Source organism: Ctenocephalides felis, unplaced genomic scaffold (genome assembly GCF_003426905.1).
Source record: "Ctenocephalides felis isolate EL2017-DRISC unplaced genomic scaffold, ASM342690v1 CF-g0.4_SCAFFOLD_03571, whole genome shotgun sequence".
In the NCBI taxonomy this organism is placed as follows: Eukaryota; Metazoa; Arthropoda; class Insecta; order Siphonaptera; family Pulicidae; genus Ctenocephalides; species Ctenocephalides felis.
Window position 1 is genome coordinate 38,208,360 of NW_020539725.1, and position 16,007 is coordinate 38,224,366.

General features: G+C 28.6%; 1 protein-coding gene across 1 annotated transcript in view; it reads right to left on the reverse strand.

Moving 5' to 3' along the window:
- The window catches only part of LOC113386013 (GTPase-activating Rap/Ran-GAP domain-like protein 3), a 155,151-nt gene extending 139,706 nt beyond the window's left edge, over window positions 1-15,445 (reverse strand). Inside the window, exon 1 of the mRNA XM_026623825.1 lies at window positions 15,282-15,445. Coding sequence (XP_026479610.1) covers window positions 15,282-15,445 — 164 coding nt within the window. The remainder of the gene's footprint in view (window positions 1-15,281) is intronic.
- Between the last annotated feature and the right edge of the window lie 562 nt (window positions 15,446-16,007).

Sequence of the window (16,007 nt, forward strand, 5' to 3'; positions counted from 1 at the left end):
TTTGCACTAAAGGTAGTAAGCAAATCTGTTCAGAAATTATAAATTGTAGGTACTTGTTATGTGCACCACTATCTAAAATTATTTTTCATGAAAATTATCGTTAAATAAAATGTTGAGAGACAGTAGTTATGTCAAAAAAATTGTATGTATAAAGAAGTAAAAACTTAAGTTATGATATTTGCTAAGATTACTGGTATGAATGACATAAATAGATAATTCAATTTAGTTCTATTATAATAATACTAATAATATCGAACATATAATATTATATATTAGAGCGAATCCATTTGTATGAGTCAAAAAAGTCGAGACACCCTATTTAGAGTTCCCCAATTTAAGCACCCATTTAGTGTCCCAATCGCGTCCAAATGTATGACCGAGAGGTTTTTCAAAATTTAACTCTTATCTTTGGGTCAATGCACGGGACATCAGAATTAATTTTAGAGGTATGGTTTCTTCAGCAAAGTAACTTATTTTGATACATAGAATCCGAAAATCACATGTGCCTAAGTGACCTTCAAATCGACCCGCCCTATTATATATCCATAATCTCTCTTTAGCCTTAAATAAGAACATGAATTCCCTAATAACATTTCAAGATTTATATGGGTCCTAAATACAGATGACTGAAAAAATGATCAATTATTTACCTTTTTTCTGTGTATATGTTCATTGCCAACAAAGAATTTATTAATTACTAAGCATTCAACGTATTCATATGCTTTTATCAAAATGCCCTTTCTAGATTAACTTTTATTAATACTGAATGTATGATTACTTAATCCATGTTCAAATAGGATTTATGTGGGATTCCGAATTTCTAATGAATCCGAGGCATATTTAATTTAGAAAGTTGGCAGTGAATACGGTTTTTGAGAAACGCGAATTAGGTTTTATCATTACTAAATTAATATACTAATCGTATTTAAACGTATTTTCTACGCAAAAACTAATTGCTGGTAATTAACTACTGATATTCGAGTTAGAGCAAAATAACAAATAAAAAGTAAACTATCTGTAAACAAAGGAACAGTTATATTTAAAAGAAATCCAACAAAGAAACTCTTTTTTGACTCTTTAAAAGCAATACGGTCTGCATTTATGTTAGGAGTATGTTTGTTTGAACAAGTTTGCGTTTTTGCTTTCAGTCTGCGCCCTTCATTAACGGAAACTTGTTCAAACAAACATACTACAAACATATCCTTTCTCCCTTTGAACCATCTGTGAAAATCAATAAAGTTTAGCTGTTATGGCGACTTTCATTGCCGTACCCTGGCACAACCGTGTCCAGTCTTTTCTAAGGTAATTTAATATATTTCATTTGTTATAGAATTAAACTAATTCGAGATGTGGTGTTTTTAAAAAACTTTTGACAGCTGTAATGTTACGTACAAATTTTATAACTGTTACATTTGTGTACTATTATTGGACATCACATTTAATTACAAAAACTTTTATTCACTGATGACATAGAATATTACATATGGAATAAAAATGATCTTTAAAATCAGTTTTTTACTTCATGTTTTGCCCACCATGAATCAATTCATAAAATATGTATATATACATGTTTATATTCGTATATAAATTATTACAGTAAAATGTTTTAGAAAATTCTTGCAGAGAAATAAATCCGATTATGGTCATAACAAATGTGTCTCGGACTACACAATTGTTACCATTCCATAGTCATTTTGACCTATATCTTTTCACAGGAGCGGTTGTTTATAACACAGTTTGGTAAACTCATACTTTTGTTCTGATGATACCATTCTCAGAAAACTTAATTAAACACCGCATGTTGGTTTTATGAATGTACAATTCTATGAAATCCTCATTTTCACCGGTGGTACACGAAAATAAAACTTTTGTTTTGAAATATTATAGAACGTACTGACTAGAAAATGCTCCTGACTCTTTTCATCAGGAATAATTTATTCGTTTAATCAATATGGGTTAGCAAGCCCCTTGTTTAAATTAGATTACATCGCATTACAAAATTGCATGCTACCTTAATCTAAGATATTAAATATTTAATTAAGAGCTGAAAAAACGATGAAATTTTTAGAAGAAATGTTTTTTATTGATATAGACGAGTAATTTGATATTATCATTATTTTTTGTTTCTGCCCTTTGTTACTATATTATTAAATGTCTGTCAATCGATACAGTGGATACGAAACGCAATTTATATTAAGATTCAATATAGGGAAATTTACCAAAAGTTAAATAGTACATATCTTGAAATAGTTATTCCAACTTTGCTGATAAATACTTCTGACAAAATTTCATATCAAGGTTATATAGTGTGTGTTATCTCTGTAAAAAAATATCCGTGAAATATATATTTTGCATTGGTTGAATAAAGTAGCTATTATTTTGTAAAATACCTATAAAATTAAAAAAATGAGTGCGTGTAAGATTCACACGCGATTGAAAAAAAATTTATTTGCTACTGTATTGGCATTTAAGTAAAAATAAATACATCATATAACAATTTTGAATAATGTTTATTAGTAACATGGTAACACTCGTGATGCACACATTTATTAGTTTCAACCATTATACACATTTATAAAATTTAAAATTTTAACTCATATATTCATAATAGCATTAAAAATATGTATATTATTTAAAAACAATGACGTAATTAAAGTCATACTTCAAATATGACATGATCGGTTTGTCATTGCAATTAGCATTTAGGACTTCAACCTTTATTAGAGAAATGAAGTAAGCGCTGACTAATAACTTCTTTAATATTCGTTCACACAGTGGATTATGTTAAACAACGCCTAGACAAATATTGTTTTTGCAACTTCACTCATCATGTAATAATTGTGTTTAAATAACTTCGTGTAATTAAAATTAACATACATTCATTGACAGCTTGTATTTTTTTTACTTTTTCGCTGACGATATAATCTCATTCTTTGAGCAGCTGTAATATCTGTCTTGCCTATAAAAATAATTTCCATTTTAATAACTTCAAAGATTTTTAGAAACTTCGAATAATATAGAAATTATTTCAATAAACTTACGTTTAGTACACGACACGAAATGTTTGATTTGTTTTATTATTTTCAAGGAACAGGGTAAAATATTCTTCTGATTCAAGCATTTTTCATCAAATCAAGATTTGTTCTAAGATGTGACTGTAAAATGGTTATTTATCTATGCCGATTTCCTTGTTGATATCGACGATTTCCTTGTTGATATACGCATACAACAACAGATCTCTATTCAAATACACGACGACTAATCACAATCGACCCGCACAAAAATGATTTCATCGAAAGCGAATGACGTACAGTTCTGGCGTAACGCATTTCCGTTGCATTTTACACCATAGACGCGCCTAAAGAAGTTTTACTTCTCGTTAAATTTTTGAAAAACAACAAAAAACACATTTCTTGCTAGAATTTTCACTGAACATAGTCAGATACTTTTTAAAGAATTTCTGAATAAAATATTTCTCGTAGATACTGTTTGTTTCATTTCGCAATTTAGCACTATTTATTTTTTCATCAAATAATATTCACTATAAGTTAAATTTTGATCAAAGCTTTACACAGTAGCATTCTTTGTTTCCATGTCCAAATAGGATTTATTTTTACTCCATTTATAAATCATAAGCGATGATACTCTTTTTATGTAGAGTTGCAAAACTAAAAGCAGGATTAGTGCCAAGTAGGACACATTTCTACTAATGGGGCGAATGAACTTTGACTTGAACCATTTCATATGGAATCATGCATGTGGAATTAATGATACTATTCGTTATATGTAACATGAATTATTTTCTATTTGATAATACAAAAAATATAATATTTGAAAGTATTTTTATCAATTTGTAACATTTTTGTCTTAATTTTATAGGAAAAAATCTTGTAAATATCAGGTCAATCCGATCGATTAGAATTGTGGTAGTAGCAATATAGATTCTTGTGAGAGGCTGATAGTATCTAAATACTGTAGAAGGCAAACAAGTCTGTTAACATATGACCAATTCCGATTCAGTTCGAGATTTATGGAGAAAAATGCGTATAGATAGAATCAGAGAAGTGGAGCTTCTTCGAAGTGGCATTTGAGAAATTACATGTCCTTATCTCTTGAGAACACCATGTCAGACAGTTACATATATTTTATAGTGTGGTCACGCTATATAATATAAAATTATTCAAGCGAATATTTAAGGCAAAGAAAAAGATCCCATATATGTGTGACTTCCTAACCACATCTTTTGACCTTTCCAAAAATCTTGGCTTGACTTTCAAGTGCTCAATACTTAACTTTACCGGATTAAAAAACAAATTTGCAATTTGTATGCGACATGCCGATAACGAGTTGCCAAACAACCTACTTCACTTAAAACTTCGTCTTTTTACCTATGCTTTTACATGCCTATAGAGTGTGTTCATTTTTTCTCCATCGGATTTAATCTGGCTAAGAGTACCTACTTGAGTTATCGTAAGAAGGAAACTTCAATTGAAAAGTTCGCTGACTCGATCGGAAAATTTTTATGCATAAATTGATCTGAGGTAGGCAGAAAAAAAGCTACGACTGATTTTATTGTATCACATTATTTTTCAATTTTTAATTACACCGATTTATTTTAAATGTTTGTAGCTTTCATCGCCCAGTTTGCTATGAATACACGGTTCAAGATACTGCTTATATATCACTTTATAATATTAATAAATGTATTGTAATTGCTAAATAGATGTGATCTTTGCAAAATTTTGTTCTGAATGAATTAGGTTCTAAAACAAAATTTGTGGTATAATAGATTATTCTTGAATAATTGACATTTTGGTCAAACTAGTGAAACCCTACTTCAAAACTTCCTTTAAAAATACTTGGCTAATTATAATTTGCACAAACTGTGAAGAGGCAATTGGCAATCTACTTGCATGAAATTTTTTGAATCGATTTGGAATTTATTTTAACTCACAGATATCTGTGAGCAATAATTATTGTAAAAAAGAATTTAAGAATAACAAGTTACAAAACATACTTTTTCTCCAGATGATTTTCAGATATTATACCCCAAAGTCTTATACTATAATTGGGTACTTATTAAATTAAATCTTAGTATAAGTACTGTAGCAATCCGTATTGAAGTTATGGTTTTACCTAAATATGAGGCAATGATAAAACAGTTCAAGAAAACATAATGTTAGAATATTAGTTTTCCATTCATAATAAAATTTATAATAATTATTTATAAATTAAAGTTTATAACAGTCTTAAATTTACGTCAAATACAGTTTGTCAGTAGTATAACAAGTTTGTAATTATGTACTTCCAAATTGGGTTGGCAAAGCCATAAAATATGAAAGCTTGGGGATTTTTTATTTAATTTTTTTAATTTTTATATCAACCTATATATTATCAGATAATTTGGCTAAAGTTCAGAAATAGAAATAATTTGAATTGAATTTATCAAAAATTTATTATTCAATATAATATATATATATATTGATTTTAGATTTATACAATTAAGAATTGCATCCGCCAAAATTATATATTTAATATAATAAATCTAATTGTTTCGATAGTAGCAACATTATAGTTATATTTGTAAGCATTTCTATTAAATAAGTTGCTATTCAACTGAAAATCATCACAAGTAATAAGATTTGCAAATATTATCTTAACCGAACTTATTTATAATATATTTTTATTACAACTTTCTGGAAATCGTTTTATATAAATAATTTTCAGCGTATTTAAACATGTAACAATGTATGTGTTTGTGGAAAAATACTTATATAAAAATTCAGACGTCTCAGAACTTTAAAATCACTCAATTTTACCATTTACATTCAAAACTTTTTGATTACATATTCAAGATCTCGAAATGCCATGTCGAGCTTAAAATAATGGTAATTTCTCTGAATTTAAAATGCTTGTTAAGATAAATAAAATTTTTTGAAATGAAAATAATAACATTTACAGGTGTTGTTAGAATATTTTTAATTCATTAGTGTTATATGTACATTCAAATATATCACATTAGTAGAATTTCTGAAATATTATTTTTTATTGTTTTTGTAAGTGATCAACGCGACATATAACTTAGTAACAATGCTTCAACATAATAAATCTAGTTATTTTTCAATAAAGATTTTCTTAATATTTTTTATAAAACTTGTAGCCGTTGACTCAAAAAAAAAAAAAACAATTTATATAATTTTCCTTAAATATAGTAATATGTTAGAGCTCTACTTTTTTGATATATATATATATATATATATATATATATATATCTAAAAACTATCTTATTGAATTGGGATAAACATATATAAACAGCCAACATTGTATTTATCACTTGTACTGAAATCAAATAGTGCCATATGTTATAAATTATTCCATTAAAATGCGTCGATAAAAGACATATGTGCAAACAAAGTCGCACAAATTGTAGAATACGAAAATATTTGTATAAACTGCAGAAGTAAAGTAATTGAATTGTTGAACTAAATCAATCATTTAAAATATAGACTAATCATTATTTAAGAAGTAATTATTCTTTTTGATATCATCAGATATAATTATGAAAATCTTTGATTCAGATGATACTAATGTATGAACTTTTCTCGACATTTTTCGTTCGCATATGCAATTAGACGACAAAGTTTTTAATAGAGACAAAGTTCGCAACTAAATTGAAACCCGTCCAGCCACTTCATTTCTGTTTCAATCTATTGGTTTAACCTTTCTCAAGGCATTTCTCGAGGCAGAATTCCTATTTCAATCAGGGATTAAAAACCTTTCGCTACCACAGATAATAGGGATACAAATAGATACGCTTTTACAAAATTCAGCTGATACTTATGCCCTTTCACAATTTTATGAGTTTAATATCTTGATATTAATTATAAACTATATTATGAAGAAATAGTTATTTTTATAATGACCAATATATCATTGACAACGAATCGTTTATTCGGACTAGTTTCACAAAAAATGTTAAAAATAACGTATTAGATTTGGCACGTATTTATAACGTATTATTTCTGGTATTATATTTCAAAAGACAAAATATCATTTTTTGGCATCTTGTGTATAAAACTAAAAATAAAATCATGGCAGTGCAAAATAATATTCTCGTAGCTTTTTTATTCATCTTTCTATCTATTGCACATAACTTGCAGAATATAAGTTTATAATCTCAAAGGTAATATATATTTTGTTCTCCAATAAAAACACTAGATAAACGACAGAAGCTATGACCATATAATTCTGGTTCATATCCAGAAATATAATATAGAAAATTGAGCAGAAAAAATGTTTTGCTGCTAAAATAAATATATACATTTAATCGGTTCACATCGGTTTAATTTTTTGCATTAATAATAATTATATTCATGTTAGTATATCAGGTGACTTATTATGATTTATTTTGTGAATACTCTGATATTTAATATCTATTATTCCATTTACAATGTTATGAAAGATTTTACTGTTGCTGATTAAGAGTATTTAGTAATCGATTTATGAAAACAACATTGTTTATATGAATCAACATTTGCAATAATTATGTTATAGAAATGTTTGTTATAAATTTTATAGAAAATTATATAATACTATTGAGTGCAAAGCATATAATATAATATGGTAATATATGCTATAGATTATAAAGAAACGGCTGGCCCTCGAAAAAAACTAAATCTACTAAATAAACTTGTGTAAAACTCTATTATTTCAGTTTTTTTGGTATTTGATACTAATTGTTATGTAAATAAACTCTTGCTGAATGATAAGAGTATTATTACATTTTTATATGAAAATTTAAATGCAATTAATCACCAAAATCTACTAATCATATTCAGAATTTGGTTCAATAGAATTCAGCAAGAGGTGTCCATTCTTACATCTTTTATATCTAACTTCATATAAGATTATCTATATTATTTTATATTAAATTTAAAAATATTCAATTTAATGTTATAGGTATCATATTAAAATATCAATAACATCTCTGTAATGATTTCTCGCACAATTTATGTAGATCACAACTTATTATTAAGATTTATTAAGAGTATAGTCTCTAATGAATTAGGAAAAAAATGATACACTTATTTTTTTTATAAAAGGACGAACTTGTTTGAACACAAATAAAAATACATCCCAATATGAGCAACGGCATTTATCAAATATTTGAAATGTTTTCTACTTTTCTGAACTATAAAACAACATTGACTTCTCATAATATCCAACTCCTAGCTCTATTACCTTCTGTCATTCAACAACTCCCAAGACAATTGTTACTAACTTCTGTTTTCATACAAGGCGGTAGAACTCCTTTAAACTTGGAAAAAGGTACGTACCTATGCCCCAGGTCCAATGATTTATTGATGACTTACAAATGTTCGGGGTTCGATTACAATAAATTGTATACGTGAGTTTTGTAGAACGGTGAGGTACGAATTGAGTATTCCTAAAATCGTTGGAACATAAAGGTTTTTCCTTTAAATATTTATTTCTGAAGTTGTAATAGACTACCGTCTCCTTGTTATGTTTATATAAAGGAATGGTTCTTTTGAAATTTATAGAATTGTAGATAACATTTGGAATTGTCGTGGCTTATTTTGAAAGAATGTTGGCAGTATAAAGGGTATCTTAGTGCTACAATGTGCTGCTACCTACGCATTTTTTTAAACTTCCCGAGGGAGAAGTTTATATTTTCATCAAAAAATCCGATTCGCTAAGTGTGTTTTCTCGACGTTTCAAGCCATTCTGAATCGAATGAGACCAAATTTGGAAAAAGTATGTGTGTGTGTGTGTGTGTGTTTGTGTGAACAGATTTTTTTTGTATGTCGACGTTTTCTCAAAAGCGGCTGGACCGATTTCAAAAACTTAAAGGTCATTCGATGTATCTCGATGAGGAATATTGTTCGTCAGTTTTGTGCGTCGATCCAAGCCGTTTCTTTATACATCGCAGAAAAATAAAAAAAATTCGTCTACGTTTTAGCCCGCAATTCTGAATCGATTTTGAAAATTCAAAAACCGTTCGAAAGATATTGGTTCGGAATCGTGCTGATTAGAGATCGGCCGGGCCGTTTTCTTGTAATAAAGTTTTTTTTTAAAAAAAAAATCGACGATTTTTATGATTTTTTTCAGGGTAGATACCATAGTCTTCTAGATCATACTAAAATATTACCGCCCTACGACAACTCGTTTAACTTTAAAAATTGATCAAAGTTTGCATAAATTGGTATCGTTTTTTGGCTTTTGTCAAAATTAGACTTTTCATCGATGTTTGCTCAAAAACGCCTGAACCGATTTCAGAAATTTAAAAGCCATTCGATGTATCTACATGAGCACTATAGTTTGTCAGTTTTGTGAGACGATCTGCCGAGCCGTTTCTTTGTAATTTGAAAAAGAGTGTTAAACTTTTCGTCCACATTTAAGCTCATTCTACCGAATCGATTTTAAAAAATCAAAAAGTGAAAATCTACCGAGATGTTTTCTTGTAATTAACTATTGAAAAAAAAATTTAAGCCGATTTTTATGGAACTTTTTTTCGCGATATATATCATGGTCTTATAGAACTTACTGAAATATTACGGCCTTACGACAAGTAGATTAATTTTAAAAAATTATCCACGTTTGAGAAAATGAGTAATTTTTTTTATGTTTGTTAAAATTAAAATTAGATGATTTACTTGGTATAACAATAGATTACTTAGCTACTACTTGGCCTTAATGAACATACTAAACCATTGACGTCCTACAAAAACTGGTTCAATTATATAAATTATTGATTTGTGAAAATTTGCTTTTAGAAAATACTCCGAGTTAACGCGTTCGTTCGTTTTCAATAATGTGTAATAAATTTATTCGGAATACTTCTAATCACTCATAAATGAATTTGTTTATTGTTGATTAAGTCGATTATTTACACATATCGGGGAGTTTATGTAACTTGCCTCAAGGCTAAATACCAATACCAACTAGTTTAATTACATTTTTCTCAAAGATTAATTGTATGACAATATTATAAGACAAATGAATGAGAGGCCTTGTCCATGAAAAGATTTTCAAATTCGGGCAGTCGTTTTTGAGAAATTTGACGAAATTCTGTCTCACATATACATACACACCCAATTTTGGTTTCAAAAGTCTTGATTTTCAGAAGTCTTAACAAAAATAAATTGTAACAAAAAAAAATTTGGTTTCAAACGACTAGAAACATGAAGCAACCAAAATTAGCAAATCAGAATTTATGTCAAAAACATGCCTTTATCCTTTTGGAAATAAATTCCACGATTTCTCCGATAGTCGGTTATCGAGATAAAAATGATTCATAAAATCTATTAGCTCACACAGTTTTCATCTTGATTGATTAGTTCTGATGTGGTATTAACTGATTCTAAATTTTCAACTACGTTACATAGTTTTAGGAATGAAATAAATAAAATCGCCTATAATAATTTAATGAGAAATTTCTTTCGGCTCGTGGCAATCTAAACTTGACCTTGCAAGTTACGCCCAATATTAAATTTATGATCGAAGGTCAAAGCTTATTACCAAATAAATGAACACCAAAATGTTTTAATTATATATTTATGTATCATTTTACTATCAATAATTCTTTGTTTAATATATGGGCATATGGGATATTTAGAGGTCAATGAAATACAGAATCTTATAAGATTTGTTATGTCCGTATATATTGACGATATTTTCGAGAGCATCCTTTTTATGTGAATAACTTTCTTGCTGAGTTGTGAAAGATTGAAGATGAAATGTGCAAGGGGTTGAAGACCAACGCCCGTTAAGTCAATAAAAATGGTAATATCGAGATGTAATATTGAAGGATATATAACACATTCAGGTCGAAAAAGAATTAATAACAATAATGAGTAGAGTATACGATGTTTTGGTAGGTACTTTGGGATTTTTGTAAAAATATTTACTATTATAATTAATTTACTTTTTGAACGTAATTCATAAGCAAATTTTAGTACTACTCGTTAAATCGACACTAATATAAATTGTCATGTTCCGAGTAAATCATATTCCAAGATTGTAAAAGTACTAATGATTCTTATTCATGCCTCTATACGAGTATAATCCAGTCATTATAGTAAGTTCACCTCGGAATTCGAGATACCCAGCTGTAAGTCTGTAAATATCCTAAAATAGCACTCTAAAAGTTGTCTCAAAACCTACATATAGTAGAATATACGTACCATATGTAGGTTTTGAGACAACTTGAGAGAGAGTGCTATTTTAGGGTATTTACAGCTGTAAGTCTGTAAATACCCTAAAATAGCACTCTAAAAGTGGTATCCAAATCTACATATAGTAGGAAATACGTACCATATGTAGGTTTTGAGACAACTTTTAGGGTGCTATTTTAGGGTATTTACAGACTTACAGGTGGGTACCTCGAATTCCGAGGTTCTTACCTAATTTAAGCTTAAATGACTGAACTATATAAGAGAAACTGCGTAAATAACAGCTAAACTATACTGATTTTAGATAAAGATCCAAAGGGAGAAAGATGAAGTATGTTTTTTTGAACAAGTTTCCATTATTGCAGTTTTCATTATTGTTTGAGTCAGCGTGTACTAGATTAACATGATGTGTAGACTATCGTTTTTTATGCCTGTCACAACCGTCCTAAATAATGATATTTCGAATGGTATTGATAAAAAATAGTTAGTTCAAATATTTAAAATATTAGGTTATAATAATTTAGTCTTCAATGGTTAGTTTCTAGCGTCGGTAAGTGCAACCGTACAGTAGCAATCCATTAATAAATTTAATATTATTCATAGAATTTTCTGTTATCTCTTACATTTTATTATATTCCAATCTCTATCTATTTTATAAAATGCATATCAACTGTCTCTCTATTATACAACGAGCTATAAGAATCTAATGCCCAAGAGTAAATAAAACCATATTTTTTTTCTGTAAGTTCTGGCTGAAGCAAACTATTCGCAAGTGCATTGGATTTTTATGCAGACAGTAATATATTCAAGATATAATACTTGGATAATACAGAAGTATCGATTGTAAAATTCTTATCTTATTATAATCACGTATTCTTCAAACAGAGATATGAAAATGAACAGTATATACATATTTCAACATACATTTTGTGTACGTATAACATCGGTTACCTGCCAAAAGAAAATTATTATCTCATCTACATCTGGTTTTCATATTATTCTATCGTTACTAATATGCCCTGTAGCATTGCACATGTTCCATGATGTGCAAAAGTTAATGTAACCTACTTTCCTAAAGTACAAACTAAAACTTGAAAAAGTTCACGTACGAGAGAGCTCATAAAAATACAGTTTATGTTTGCTGCTACAGAAGAATAAATTTGATATGTGAGCGAAATTTAGTTAGTTTTTAATAACTCGGTTTATTCTCTATTATTTTATTTTATCTATATAGTTCGTTCAGAATAATAAACTAAAATATTTGATAGACATTATATATAAAACATGGTAAAAGCAGAATCCTGAACTGTGAAGTATATGGAAAACATAAAAATAGTGAAAAAGAAATAATAAACAGTGGTAATCAAGCTACATTATTGTATAAGATAAAGTTCGGAATTACGATTTAATAGAAGTTTTTAATATATTTATACAATGCACGCAGAAACATGACTATACTGTATTGTGAAGCTCAAAAATAAATATTTTTTTATTCTACGTGAACTAAATGTGAATAAATATTGTAGTTTTAAACGCTTACGGCACAAGGGTTATATATGGAATGTTGATATATGAATATATTAAATGTTAAATATGAACAATGAAACACTCAGATTTTTAACACACACTTTATTTGGTAAAAACAAGAGTGTTGTATTGTTCATATTTATCATTTAATATTCGTTCCACTCATATCGCAAAATTCTATATATATATATATATATATATATATATATAATAAAAATTCTATATATAAAGGTCCAATTTGACTTTGAGCAATTATATTGGGAAATTCGAACTAATTATATCGCAATAAGTAGCACATATCAAACAAACATTTGATGTTCAGTACGAGGTTCAATAAAACTCCTACCTAGAAAATAATTTAAGAAATGCAGAAAAAGGACGTATTTTTTGCTGTTTTCCAAAAATTTGTCAACTGTTTCTTTTTTACGATAGGCGAGGTAAAATAGGTCAGCCAAAGCGCGAACAATATTTTATTTTCAATTTTAAAAGGAATTCACAAAATAATAGCTACATTATTCAATCAATGCAAAATATAAACTAGTGGTGTATGGCAATGTGCCTTAAGGCATATTGCTGTAACTTCCCGTTCCGTAATAAAATATTCGAAGAATATTAAATGTTTTCAAATATATTATTATAAATACTGTAATTTTCATTATTCCTATTTTATAGTCAAAATACAAGACCTTATAAACTGGACGACAACGTTTATATATGTTCGGATTTAAAAAAAATGATATTTTCTAATAATTTTTAAGAATTATATAAACTTAAAGGTAAAGTTAAAATTATTCATTTGAAATATATAAATATATAAGTGATGGTTAGAACTTTAGCTAAAATTAGAACTAAAATCCGAATTATTTTCGATATTCAAACAAAATTTTTCTTTGAAAATTAAAAAAAAAACTTTCCCCGAAAGCAATCGTTTCGTCAATACAAGCAGAAAGTTTTTTAAATCATCAAAATCGGATGCTTTTTTCTCTCAAAAACTGGTATTTTTGACACTTTATGCCTCGTATGTTTGGAACGGCTGAACCTGATTATCAAAAACTAATCAGCACATCTTCCTATCAATAGAAATCGTCGACGAAAAATTAGTCTCCACTTATACACACACACACATCCATTTTTTTGAGGTATGTCAAAATGTTCAGAAACCTCTGAAATGTGAAGATATGCAAAAATTTTTAGTTTCGATTTTTGACCCATTATTATAGCTTATCCTACGGGAAGTTAATATCATGAGTACATTTTTGACGGAGATAACATTATATATAATCTTGATCTGGTATTTTGCCAGAAATATATATTATCAGAGTTGGATTAACTATTTGTTCGTTCATATCAAATCATCTCTTATAAATTTGCTTTTTTCGACTTAATTTATTTTCATATTTACTAGTTTTTACTTTACTACATACATACATAACATAAGGAAGTTTCAATTTCTTAATAAATATAATTTTTATTGATATCTATGTATTTTTTTTAATATATTCACAATATTGTTCCTTATACATTCGATTATGCGGAGTTTTGATCATCCGAATGCCTATCGACAAAAATTAGTCTGGTTAATCAAGGTTCTACTGTACTTAACTTGTTTTTAAGTATCGGTATTGGTCCTTCTTACCCGTGGATCTTCAAGCCTCGTTTTATCCTTTATGTCAGTATATGTGTATATGTATGTGATTAAAACAAACACATGTATAAAAGAGAAGTTACTATCCAAACTATAAGAGCAAACGATTAATTTAACGTAGATATCCATCTACAAGTGCATGTATGTGTTAGTGCAGGTCAGTGGCTTATAACATAATTAGAACCTATACATTTGCCTCCCGTATCGATTCGAATCGAATCGATAAATAATCAATACTCACATGACGTTGGATGCTCGCCTCTGCAATAGTTTCAGGGTGCTAACGTCACGGGGAGCAGTCTGTCTGATATAACTTTTTCCTTCTACTTTCAAATATTGTTGTTAAAAATTCCTAACTTTACTCGTTTCTTTTGAGATATCGGTGGTGGACTTTCTTACCCGCGGACTTTTAAGCCTCGTTTTATCCTCTATATCAGTATGTGTATCAGGGTGGTCCTTAATATGGACATTTTCGATTTTCCTTGCTCCCAAGGCGAAATATTATCGATATATATCTAAAAAACATTTTTAAAATTAAAAAAAAAAATTTCATGCTATTCCTATACAAAACTTTGATTGAATTGCGCACTATCTAAAAGATAATATTCAGAGCTAAAACTTTCAGATAATTGTTTTTTATCAACTTGGAACCATTTGAGCCATTTGGAGCAATGAAATTCGAAAATGTCCATATCAAGGACCACCCTAATTTGTATGTATATGCGATTCGAACAGATAAATGAATAGAAGAGAAACTCCTTTTCAAAACAAAGAGCAAACGATAAATTTATTGTAGATATCCATCTACAAGTGCATGTATGTTGTCCAGTTAGTGCAGGTCAGTGGCTTATAACATAATTAGGTCTTATACATTTGCCTCCCATATCGATTCAAATCGATAAATGATCAATACTCACATGACGTTGGATGCTCGCCTCTGCAATAGTTTCAGGGTGCTCACGTCACGGGGCCCCGTCTGCCTGATTGTGGTCGACGATAGGCATAAGCTGTGCGAACGGTCTCTCGCCTCGGAACGATCGCCTCGGAAGAGGGTCGTTAGGCGGGAAGTCCAACAAAACATTTTATCACTTTACACAAGTTGCGAAATAATCATAAAACGATGCCCGAATGATTATTTATTGGATATCTACGACACATTTGGGTTGGTATAGCACTGTATTTGCACATATTTGCGAAAGTTTAGTTTTTCACTACTATATTATAATATTTTACACAAAAGGTATTTACTATTTTAATATTATTAATACTTTCAACTTTGAATAAAAATATTATTAATATATTTAACTCCAAATAAAATATTTAAGTTCTATTTCTATATTATTAACGCTACACATTTATCATTAATATAAATACTGTGGCTTTAAGATGTACGATTTTACTTCACATGTATATTAATCAGTATTTGATTAGTTATGTTTTTTAGTACAGTAGGTACTAGTACCAGTATTATTCTATATTATTGACGTTACACATTTATCATTAATAGAAATACCGTGGCTTTAAGATGTACAATTTTACTGCACATGTATATTAATCAGTATTTGATTAGTTATGTTTTTTAGTTACCAGTAGGTACTAGTAACAGTATGTACTCACATTTACTATCATTAGTACAGCCACTT